This window comes from Tachyglossus aculeatus, chromosome 13 (assembly GCF_015852505.1).
Source record: "Tachyglossus aculeatus isolate mTacAcu1 chromosome 13, mTacAcu1.pri, whole genome shotgun sequence".
Classification (NCBI taxonomy): Eukaryota; Metazoa; Chordata; class Mammalia; order Monotremata; family Tachyglossidae; genus Tachyglossus; species Tachyglossus aculeatus.
Window position 1 is genome coordinate 6207514 of NC_052078.1, and position 12816 is coordinate 6220329.

Consider the following 12816-nt stretch of genomic DNA (forward strand, 5'->3'; position numbering starts at 1 on the left):
ATTTGGCTGTAATGTAGATGTATAGCTACAAATTTATATGTCCTGAATACAAACATTGTCTTACTTTTCCAAACAAAATTACCACAGCCTCTACTTATCTGTTTGATTTGATCTTAATTCCTCTCTGCCTCCTGCTGTTGTGTTTTCTAATTACACAAGGGATTGAGGGGCAACCTCTGATGAATTTATTTTTCCCTGGTGTGAGATTATATAGCTAGGCGTTAGGGGAGGGAACACCAACAGTGGTCAAAAATCATAATTTTAACCATCGCTATACTTTTTCAAATTTAAGGTGATAATAGCTTTAAGTGAAGGAAGTACTTGTAAAAGGTAGCTTTTAATAAGAATGCCTATCATTGTGATATTATTTTGTTGGTGACTAACCCCAAATTGAGAATCACTGATCAAATGCATGTTTGTACATATGCATTCCTAATAATGTATGTGCATTTCAGGCATGTGTGTGTGTATATATGTATATATTTGAAACCATGGTTTTGAAAAGTGCTTTCCCAGTTATGAAACATATTTATAATGCTGCATATGACTCCATTCAGGGCTATCTAGGCAATATACATGTCAGCCTACCTGTGTACATTTGTATATGCCAAGACCTTTACTTCAAAGTCACCAGCCTCACTTCTGTTTAAGTACCACTGGGTTCAAGACTGCTGGGAGCTCAACGTGATTTCCCTTGAAGTGCAGTGGCCGGCAGGGTGGGTACTCCCTTTTTATCTAAATGCCATGCTTTTTTAAATCTCACTTTGAAGATCTGAACTTTTTAAGTATGGGAGGAGCGTGCTTTCCTCACCATAGGGGTGACTATGCCTGTCTCCAAAGAGTTTGGATCTTTTAAAGGGGGATGGATGAGGGTAGTGCGTTTTGTTAGATCAATCAATCAATCAGTCGTATTTATTGAGCGCTTACTATGTGCAGAGCACTGTACTAAGCGCTTGGGAAGTACAAATTGGCAACACATAGAGACAGTCCCTACCCAACAGTGGGCTCACAGTCTAAAAGTTAGATAATAATAATAATGGTATTTAAGCAGTTACTATGTGCCAAGCAGTAGGGTAGATACAAGGTCATCAGGTTGTCCCACGTGGGGCTCACAGTCTTAATCCCCATTTTACAGATGAGGTAATTGAGGCCCAGTGAAGTTAAATAACTGGGCCAAAGTCACACAGCCAAGTGGCGGAGCCCGGGATTAGAACCCACAACCTCTGACTCCCAAACCCGTGCCCTTTCCACTAAGCCACAGTGATTCTACCGTCGGGGATGAAAGCAAAAATCTGGGTTTTACAGAGGATTAAAATTTGGAGGTGACAGCACGTGTTGGGGGGGGGGCGAGGAGGGCAGGGTCTGTGATTTAGCCCAGCGCGGGACGTTCGTCTCCGGGGGCTTATTGTCGCCATCCGGACCGACCCCTGCGAGCAATCGGCCCGGGACTCTGGGGAGGAAGAGGGAGGCAAGGATGCAGTTCACTCTACCTCTCTGTCGGTCCTCGGCGTCACCGCCGCGCCAGCCGTCTTGGCAACCTAAACGTAGGTTGCCATGGGAACCCGGGAGCTGTAGGCACCACCTCAAAGGGTCATTTGTAAGACCTGCCCCTCCGGGAGCCGAGGCTACTTAGAGGTGGGGGCGGCCCTCCTCCCCCCACGTGGGATGCTGGGCTGGGGAAGGAGGAGGGGGCGGGGGGCTGGGTGAGGAAGGGGGTGAGGGCGGGGAGCAAGGAGCCCCTTCCTTCCTCTCCCCCTCTCCATCCCCCCCATCTTACCTCCTTCCCTTCCCCACAGCACCTGTATATATGTTTGTACATATTTATTACTCTATTTTACTTGTACATATCTATTCTATTTATTTTATTTTGTTAGTATGTTTGGTTTTGTTCTCCGTCTTCCCCGTTTAGACTGTGAGCCCACTGTTGGGTGGGGACTGTCTCTGTACGTTGCCCATTCGTACTTCCCAAGCGCTTAGTACGGCGCTCTGCACATAGTAAGCGCTCAATAAATACGATTGATGATGATGATGACGATGAAGGAGGTGGAGGGGGGAGAAGGGGAGGGAAGGAAGGAAAGAGTCGAGTGGAGCAGGACTGTCAGCTGAGCGCACCCAGCCGTCTTTTGCGAAGGGGCACAGTTTGGACGTCTTTCCACACAGGGGCGCTGAAGCACGTTTTAATGCAGCAAAATGAATTAATACCAAGTGTCCGGAAGGTAGAATTCGCTCGCTTTCCCGCCCCCAACCTCCCTTCTCCCTCCCAGTCGGGATGAAATTGGCATAAAAGTTGGCGGGCCGCGACCTGCGGTTGGGAGTGGCCGGGGTTGTAAAGCCTCCGAGCGGGGATGGTGACGGGGGGAGGGAAAGGCGCCCAAACCCCTTGGTTTCACCCCGAAGCGTCAATTATCGACGGCATCCCTCCACACCTTTGTTTTCTTTTTTCCAAGGGGAGATTTGGGGGGCTGCCAAGGTCAGAGCTGGAATACCGGGAAGAAAACCTCTTCTGAACCTAACGTCTCTGTCGCCCCTTCCTTGCATTTGAGTCCCGCCTCCTCCGCTTTCTCGCCCTCTCCGCTAGCCCCCCCACCCCCAGGTGAAATCAGGTGGCTTTGTTGTTCCTTTAAGTTCGGCAAGAGAATCACTCATTCATTCAATCGTATTTATTGAGCGCCTACTGTGTGCAGGGCACTGTACTAAGCGCTTGGGAAGTACAAGTTGGCAACATATAGAGACGGTCCCTACCCAGCAACCAAAGGAGAAACCCACGAAGGAGCCCCCAGAAGGGGAGAAGAGAAGGCAGGTGGGGAGGGAGGGGCAAGAAAGCTGAGAGGGTGGATGGGAGGGAAAAGCAACGTGCTTTGGATGTGGGTACTCAGTTCGGGTCTCCCCCCTCCCGCCTTCTCTTCCTCCTGGAATGCCCCCAATCCCTCTGCCCATCCGCCAACCTAGCTCTCTTCCTCCCTTCAAGGCCCTACTGAGAGCTCACCTCCTCCAGAAGGCCTTCCCACACTGAGCCCCCTCCTTCCTCTCCCCCTCGTCCCGCTCTCCATCCCCCCATCTTACCTCCTTCCCTTCCCCACAGCCCCTGTATATATGTATATGTGTTTGTACATATTTATTACTCTATTTTACTTGTACATATCTATTCTATTTTACTTTGTCAATATGTTTGGCATTGTTCTCTGTCTCCCCCTTCCAGACTGTGAGGCCCACTGTTGGGTAGGGACTGTATATGTTGCCAACTTGTACTTCCCAAGCGCTTAGTCCAGTGCTCTGCACACAGTAAGCGCTCAATAAATACGATTGATTGGTTGATTGATTCCTCCTCCTATCTGTCCCCTTTTTATGCTCCACCGCCTCCCAGCCCCCCCGCACCTCACTCCATCCCTCCCACACTGTGCACACTGTTGATACGCGAGCCCTCCCGCCGCCCAAACCCCAACCCTGCGCTGTGCGCTCAACCCCTCCTCGGCTCCCTCCCGACCCACCCGGACGCCATCATCCCGTTGGCGGGGGAGGAGAAGCCCTTGCTCTTGAATGTTCCCCGGTGCCAAATTTCGCGGGGCCCGGGCATCCCCATCCCCGCTGTTTCTCCCTCCGCCTTCCCCTTTGATTAGGCAGTTGCAAGCAGATTAAACACACAAGCCAACACACACTCACACACCACCAACCCCACCCCCTGCTTAGCTGTGCTGCTCGAGAGAGACGAAAGAATAGAAAGCAGTCCGGTGGCGACTTGAGTTCAGTGGGAAGAGCAGTTGCCCGCCGCCCGGGTTGTGCTTTTTTTTTTTTTTTTGGCGGGTGGGGGGGGGGAGGAAGGGTGGGGAAAGAGAGAGCGCCTGACGGATGGCTTCGCTCTACCAGAGATTCACGGGCAAAATCAACACGTCCCGGTCTTTCCCGGGGCCACCGGAGGCGAGTCGCCTCCTCGGCGGCCCGGGCGGAGAGGAGGAGAGCGGCCGGGCCCGGGGGCCCGCGCCCCCGGCAGGCCCGGGCGGCGGGAGGCCCCGCTTCCACCACCAGCCCCGGAGGGAGTGCGACGACGAGGATGTAAGACGATCTTTGTTCGCTGCACCTGCGACCGGGAAAGGCGCGGTTTCTTGGAGGGGTTTTCTCGGAGGGTGTTCTTCATCCCATGCATTCAGTCGTATTTACCGAGAGCTCAATCCGTGTGCAGAGCACCGGACGAGGCGCTTGAAAAGTACGATTCGGCGAGAGAGGCAATCCCTACCCAACAACGGGCTCACATTTCTTCTCCTCCTCTCCCTCCTCCCCGGGGTCACCGGGGCTGCCAACCCCAGGGTGGAGGGTGGTTTGGGCTGCGTCTAACGTGGGGAAGGGGGGGGGGCGGACCCCCGGGGCAGCTGCCGGACAGGGCTTGGGCGACTTGCTTTCCAACCGCAGAAGGAGCTGCCCGTGGCCTCCAGAAGCACAGACTGGCTTAGTGGAAAGAGAGTGAGTCGGGGGACGTGGGTTCTAATCCCGACTCCGCCGCTTGTGTGCTGCGTGACCTTGGGCAAGCCGATTCACTTCTCTGGGCCTCAGCGACCCCATCGGTAAGATGGGGATGAAGGCTGTGAGCCCCACGTGGGACAACCTCATGACCTTGTATCACCCCAGTACAGCGCTCGGCACATAGTAAGCGCTTAACAAATACCATTACTATCAATAAATAATTATAATTAGACTGTGAGCCCACTGTTGGGTAGGGACTGTCTCTATATGTTGCCAACTTGTACTTCCCAAGCGCTTAGTACAGTGCTCTGCACACAGTAAGCGCTCAATAAATACGATTGATTGATTGATTGATAATTATTATTCAAGTGTCAGGTCTTGGCCACCCCTGCCCCTCCCCACTTTCCCCTCTCTCTCTTGTCACTTCTTGGTTAGAGACAGGAATTTCTTTGAGAGGAAGTTTGGGGTTTTTTTTCCTTCTGTTTCTATTCCTTTGGGCCCACGGTTGGGTAGGGACTGTCTCTATATGTTGCCAACGTGTACTTCCCAAGCGCTTAGTACAGTGCTCTGCACACAGTAAGCGCTCAATAAATACGATTGATGGATTGATTGATTGTATTTCCCCCTGGAGAAGCTGGGTGTGCCCGGAGGGCTAACATTCCCCCTCCGCCCAACCTCATCCCCGAGGATAGGTTTTGCTCGGTCCCTCTATCTCTCGCTCTCAACATTAAGATGTATTAAGTGAAAACTTCTCTTACACGTTTCCTACTCCTCTCGGTGTTTGCAGCCGCGGTTTCAAAGGTTGGATTTGCATGTCGCCTTAGTAACGACTGACTCACGCAGGTCACTGCCGCGGCGGGCCCTGATGGATGGAAGAGTGAAATCCTTAAGGATCGATCCCTCCCCGGTGACCTGGTGGAGGAAATGCTGCTTTCTCCTTTTCTTAAAAAAATACTAATCCAGACCATAAACCAGTCCTCCTAGCCAAGAGTACGTTCTCTGCTCCTTCGAGATTTAGGGAGTGTGTGCGTGTGGACCCAATGAGGGGTGACTGGGCTCGTCCTGAGCTGTGTCGCACAAGGAGGCGGTTTCCAGGACGAAATATTCGTTCAGTCATTCATTTAGTTCATTCAGTCGTATTATTGAGCGCTTACTGTGTGCAGAGCACTGGACGAAGCTCTTGGAAAGTGCAGTTCAGCAACAGACACAATCCCTGCCCAACCTGGTGGAGTTTCACTCCGGGAAGTTGCTTCAATCCCAAATTTCCAGCGTTGGCCTGTAAGCGGGCGTTTGTGCCCACCTCTTCCCGTTCAGGACAGGAATGGAGGCTCCTTTCCCGGGCCAGGCACGACAATCCCTTAGTCCCGGGGCAACCCCGGGGATTCAGGATTCTTTGCCTCCTTCCTCTCCCGCTTTAAAAGTTCTTTTTTCTGGAGGAGGTTAAAAAAAAGTTCTTCCTGCTGTGGAGGGAGTTTCCATTTCCTGGGTAGGGATATATCCTAGGCTGGAACTGCCGGGTTTGTGCCCCGGTGGGGTGAATGGACAGGAATGGGCAGGCCCGTGGCCACATCAGGTCATCCACCGATGAAGGACCCAGGGAGCCGAGGTGTTCTGGGGGAGGGGGGCTAGCTGAGCTGCAATGCAGACAGATTTCTCCTTAAACCAGTTTCATCTCTCCGGCTTCAATCAGAAAGGATGTCGTTTTCGCCCCTATAGGCTCTAGATGTCGCTAGGACTAAAGGGAAGACCAAGGCTTCGAGGTTTTATTTCAGACATTTTCTCCTAAGGATTCTTCCCCCTTTCTTCTTTTACTTCTTTTTTTTTTTAAAAAAAAACTTAGCTTGAAGCGTATCTTCCCTGCTTTTAAATAGGACAGATGTCTGGAACTTTCTCGGATAATCCAAAGCGTTGAACCGAGAAGCAAATAAAGGCATTTAGCATGTGCAGATGATTGCATGTGCATGTGCCACCGCTCGGAAATCCTTCCCTAACTTCGACTCATGATGAGGGTGGGCGCCAGAATCAGTGTGTAATGCTCTTTCCCTGCCCGCAGAGAGGATGTGCACATGCATGATAGACTGTGAGCCCACTGTTGGGTAGGGACTGTCTCTATATGTTGCCAATTTGTACTTCCCAAGCGCTTAGTACAGTGCTGTGCACACAGTAAGCGCTCAATGAATACGATTGATGATGATTGATGATGATGATGTGCATGCCTAGTTCGGTTCGACTGGAGTGCACAGCAGTGCGATTGACCAGAATATGGTGGGTCAGCCCCAAATGTCCAGCAACTTTGGGCTTAAACGGTGAAATTAAGTGGAGATTTCCAGGCGGTCGAAGGTCTCCAGACCTCAATTTCCTGCGTTCTAGAGTTGAATGGGTATTTCCCCGGAGATAAGATTTAAAGGGCGAATACCCCGATTTCTGTTCAACGATGAAAGTTACAATAATGAAGTTTGCGTTAGAGAATGTCAAAGGTGGCAGCATCTGAAATAAAGGATGAAAATGCTTTTTAAGGGGCCTCTATAGGTTCCCGACTTGTACTTCCCAAGTGTACAGTGCTCTCTGCACACGGTAAGCGTTCAATAAATACGATTGAGTGAATGAATGAATCCCTGGTGCTTTGCCTTAGTTGCGTTTTCTGTCTCTTAATGGTGGTGGGGGGGGGGGGTTAAAAACTGGGAGAGAGAGAAAATGAATGTGTGTGTGTCGGGTGGGGGAGTTGGTGATCTCGAGACTTTCTTTGATGAACCGAGATAGTGAAAAGAATAGGTAAATCTGAGCAATCTATACCTATTCGTATTCTGTCGCTTACTCTGTCTCCCTCTCTCAGCCTTTAGCCGGGTAAACATTCAGGAGGAACTCCGGCCGTGCCAGAGCCTCGGGAATCTGCTGTAACTTTCCACCTTGGCGCAGGACCGAAATTGGGAAAGGCCGGGGCCGCGCAAGGGAGCTGTTACGGGTTCTGAAAAGCTCCCCCCCGGCCGAGGGAAAAACATCGTGTTCATCCCCCCTCCCCTCTCAGCCCCCTTCCCCAACCGCCTCTGCTCAATCCCAGCCGAAAAAAGGCGATTTGACTGCTCGCTCCTGGTGGTTTGCCAGGAAGGGGGGAGAGTGTTCAGATCCACACCAAAGCAGCTTCCTGACCTTGACCGAGAAAACCACGGTAAACAGAATTAGTGTGATACTTCACACCCAAGCGGATTGCTTGTCTGAATGACAGCAGCAGGAACACATTTTGGAAGATAAATGATTGCAGCTCTGGACCAATAAAGAGGGGTGGGGGGCACCCACCTAAGGGAAAAATGTAAGGTGACTGCAAGGGACAAGAATAAAGAGGTTGGGGGAAGGATAATTAACTGGTGGTATGTACAGTGTCTGTCCTTAATCCATTTGTGCTGGGGGATGAATCTCTGGCACGTACAAAAAAACGATAGGCGTGTTTACTGTTGCTAATGATGATGATGGCATTTGTTAAGCGCTTACTACTTGCAAAGCACTGTTCTGAGCGCTGGGGAGGTTACAAGGTGATCAGGCTGGTAATTAAGGGTCTGTCAGATAAACCCCTTTTGGGGAGGATTAGATCTCAGTTGTAAAACATCATTCTGAAATAGAAACTGAACAGTCAAGGTCTCCATGCTGGCAGATTTCCCCCTTACCAGCCTATCCCTTTTAAATTTGAACTAAATCACTTAAGCTCATCCAGAAAGAATATTACAAGTTTTGAGTGTTTTTTCTAGGTTTGGAAATAAGATCATTGTTACTGAAATGATGCTGACAGCTGTTTTACATTGTAATTTAATAACTGTTTAAATTAATCTCTGCGCACGCTGATTGAGATACTGTAATCAGAAAAAAAACAAATACTTATGCCAAAGAGTAGGAATTCTTTTAAAATGACCTCCGTGGAAGACACATTTCATCTTGTGTCTCTAGTACACAAGTCCATACCATGGCTTATGTTAACTTTTCATCTCCTTAGGTTTGTATATTCTTTATCTCCTGATGGCATCCAGGACCATAACAGACATACATTAAGTCTAAATTATTCAAGACTCCCTTGTGAGTAAACACACGAAACAGTGGTAGAATTAATCCTAAAACCAGCTAAGGTCCACTCCTTGATGCTAAATAAGACAGTTGTCTCCTTTCTTCTTCAGAGCAGTTAAGCTTTGACCCCACACTTAACTGCTAACTGTGAAGTTCATTCATTCAGTCATATTTATTGAGCACTTAGTGTGTGCAGAGCACTGTACTAAGCACTTGGGAGAGTCCAGTAGAACAATAAACAGATACATTCCCTGCCCAGAATGAGCTTTTCTATACATAGCCAGTTCAGGCCAAAATGGTTAAGCTATATAGAGCCAGCTCACCTAGTGCCCCAAAACACCAAGGGCCAAAGTGCCCCAGCTTGTTGAAGTTGTTTCCTCTGGGCTGAAAGGAAGACAGGGCAGCAATTCTGTAGATATCTCCTACTGTAACATTGGCCTTGGCCTATTACGTTTTGAACTAGTTATTGGTATTGACGGTCAGCAATTAATCAGACAATCAAGAGGGTTTGCTCTGTACCCTCTAATGTAGAGCATTGGGATAAATGTCAAATGGTCTTAGGAAGGAAGAACTCGACCTGGTCCCTACCTTTCAGAAGACTGCATCCTAAAGACCCTGGTTCAAGGCTAACAGATCAACAGCTAACAAAACCACCTTAAGTTTTACAAAGTGGCCATTACAATATTGCCCAGGTGGCATTGTTTTTACGACGTCCTTTGCATTGTCCCAAGTATCTGACTTGTGTTATCTGAGAAGCTAAATAACTATGGATCATTGTAATAGCACAACATTCATTTATAATTTTGGCAATGCAATCCCCCTTCTTCCCTATGAGATTAATATTGTCATAGCACATGGTTGACAGGAGTTTTCCATACATGTGGGCTTTGGATGGTTTTTTTCCATAATGTAGAGCTTTTTTCATTTTTCTGAAGCTTACTAACTTCTTTGGAGTCATAGTGATTAATGAGTTTAATTTTTGCTAGCAACTGCCAGGAGGTGCTGAGTAAGATGTACATGCTGATTGTGTATAACCCTACTCCTTTTAATTACTATGATGATAACAATGCATTAATCAAATGTATGAGAAAGAACTTCTCTGTAATGTACAGTATTGATCCATTTTAAAAGGCATTGCCTATAAAAATGATAATTATGCTAATACTTTTAAAATTAAATCCTATCTAATAAGTTATTAAAGGCATTGAGTTCTTGTATGAAATGTGATCGATGGTTTCTATTTCAATTAATCATTTATTTTGATATTCATTTTAAGTAACTTTTTTAGTTAACTTGGAATATGAAATACTTGTCTTTAATTTGACCTTTCTTTAAAAAACTACAGTTTTGTTTGCAAAGAGTCATAATTTAATCTTGGTATTCATTTGATTTTTACAACACTTGCACATTGAGCCTGATAAAAGAATTAATGGTATGAATAATGTAACTGAATATTTAAGTGACCAAAGGAATTTCAGAATAGCAATTCATAATACATTATCATTACCAACTAATTTTTCCCTTAAATTGGCTTATGGATTTTGAAATATTTTGAAATTTCAGCACGTGAAACATTTTATCTTTAGGTGATATGTGCCTGACTGCTTTAATTTTCAAAACGATGCTTTCTTTTCTTTTTTTCTTTTGATATGAGACTCCTGTAAAGGCATGATGCAGTTGTGTATATTATGCTTCTCTAGCTTCAGGGTCAAATTAGAAAAGAGAGAAATGTCTCATTAACTTGTTATCCATTAGATGGTGTTGGGGATTTCACCAGATGCTCATAAAAGAGGCAAAATTGTGTAACTTTGTACATAGCCAGCAGGAACATATGGCAATACTAATCGATTGAGTGATGTTTTAAATTCACATAGGGCCTTCCAGTTTAGGACTAGGTCATGAAGTTATCAGAAGTTGCATTCTTCTTTCCCGAGGGGATGATTGTGGTTTGTTTTGTTTTTGATACTAAGCAGGTTCCCTTAGGGTTTAGTTCACCAATCTGTCCATGAGATTTATTGAGTCTCAATTTGGGGCAGAACACCATCCAAAATGTGTGCTGTGTTACAAGGGAAGATTGAGATGCTCACAGTCTAACTAAAATCCAAAATTATGGAAAGCGTTATAGGTCAGCATTACTTAATAAAATATCACAGCACTCCAAATGATGGAGGAAAATTCATGCAGCCTCTTGTGATTGGAAGACTGAAGTCAGGCGAAGTATCATCTCATAGGGCAGAACTCCAGACTAAGGGGAGCAGTAGAACAGCAGGAAATCCCATAAAGAGGATGGGTTGAGGATTGGATAAAAGTCACTAGGGCACCCGGTGATCGACTCAACTGTGCCCTCCTGGAGAGGAATTAGGGTCTCTGGAGGGCAGTCAGAAACTGTGGGACCCTACAGAGGTCTCAGCTGAAGCATTTCTTCAATTAGTCAGTCGATCAGTGTTTTTTATTTGGCATTTACTGTGTGCAGAGCACTGTACTAAGTGTTTGGGAGAATACCATACAGCAGGGTTGGTAGATGCAATCTCTGCCCCCTGGAAGCTTATAGTCTATGGGAGGAGCGTACTTCATAAAGCTGACTACAGGTATGGCTTTGTCGTGACAGCAGCATTTTACTCTAAAGTAGCATCTTGCTTTCAATTAAGTGTCATGGTGGCCATGACAACTGACTGTCATGGTGGTCAGTCAACTGACTGACCTCTGAGCCAGTCTCCAAACATAGTGATATCTGGTGGTAGACCAGGGCATTTGGGTTAATTTTTAATGTTTTGAATATGTAGACTACAAGATTGAAGACTAAGTTCCTTTTGGGTAGGGATCGCGTCTAGTAATTCTGTTGTACTTTCCCAAGTGCTTAGTACAGTGCTGTGCACACAGTAAGAACTCAGTAATTACCATTGATTGATGGATTGACTGATTTGTAGGGATGAACCCGAAGGAGAAGGGGAGCAGCTGTTTTCTGGAGAGAGGAAGATCGGAGGAAGAAAGGCAAGGGAGCAAGAGAGATGAGGGAAATATGGAACATGAGCCACTTATTTAGAGCAGAAGGATGGAGCGTTAGTTTGGTTGAACACTAATCACAGAGGTAGTGGGGCCTAAGTCCTGTGTTTTTGGTGCATTGGTACAGTGTGAGAACTCAGTTAATATAAATTCATGTTGATATCAAAACACATTCATCTTAGGTAGAACAAATGTTTCTGGCCACAAAACACATTCTGTATGGTTTTTATTTTCATGTAGATATTTCCCCTCTCTGTAAGTCACTACAGGGAATGTGGCTACCAGGTCTGTTGTATACTCTCCTGAGTTCTTAGCTTGGTGCTCTGCACACAGTAAGTGCTCAATAAATACTATTAATTGATTGGTATTGTAGGATCTTTTATCAGATTCTAACTAGCTTTCTGTTCCTCTGACTCAGTAGCAGAGGAAATCAATTAGTGCGTTTTGAAGAAACAGTTATTTTTTAAGTGGCGGCAGAATGCCATATTAGCAAAGTTGTTTCTATAGAAACGTGAATAGTCTTTGGTGAACGGGGGCGGGGGGGATTGCCTCTTTCACTTGGTTGTTGCTAGCTTTACTGAATACAAAAGCTTGTTGGTGCTGTCCCTCCTGCTCTAGTTCATAAGAGAATGTATCTATCAACTAATCATTGTTAAGCCCTGGGAACACAAGGTGCACCTGAAGTGAATATGATTGGCTATCATTGTTTTCCACTAGTTAATAGTGTGATTTATGAGTCAACAGGTGTGTTATTTTGCTTCAACAATGAAGAGCTTTATTATGAATTTATAATGGGACATATAGCCCCACTCATTCATTCATTCAATCGTATTTATTGAGCGCTTACTGTGTGCAGAGCACTGTACTAAGTGCTTGGGAAGTACAAGTTGGCAACATATAGAGGCGGTCCCTACCCAACAGTGGGCTTACAGTCTAGAAGTGGGCTCACACTCCTCAAGGAACCTCCAGTGGTTGCCCATTCCTCTCCACATCAAGCAGAAATTCCTGACCATCGGCTTCGTGGCCCTCAGACAGCTCTCTCCGTTCACTCTTTATCCTTGTGCCTTTTATGCTACATCCCAGTTCACATGCTTCACTCCTCTCAAGCCAACCAATTCACTGGGCCTCTTTCTTGTTTCCCTCGCCACTCACCTCTTATTCATATCCTCCCTTCTGCCCGGAACTCCGTAATAAATGGTATTTGTTAAGTGCTTACTCTGTGCCAGGCATTGTACTAACAGCTGGGGTGGATACTCTCTCTACACATTTGACAGAACACTGCTTTCCCCGTCCTCAATGTCCTTCTAA

The 12816-nt window shown here is 46.7% G+C and overlaps 1 protein-coding gene across 4 annotated transcripts in view; it reads left to right on the forward strand.

Annotated features, from left to right (window-relative positions):
* Positions 1–12816, forward strand: part of DPP6 (dipeptidyl peptidase like 6) — a 551379-nt gene that overhangs the window by 103962 nt on the left and 434601 nt on the right. The window contains exon 1 of one of the 4 annotated variants that reach the window (XM_038755597.1): positions 3847–4050. The exons of the other annotated variants lie outside the window; for them this stretch is intronic. Coding sequence (XP_038611525.1) covers positions 3847–4050 — 204 coding nt within the window. Of the gene's footprint in view, positions 1–3846; positions 4051–12816 lie in introns of those variants that run through there. 4 annotated transcript variants of the gene reach the window in all.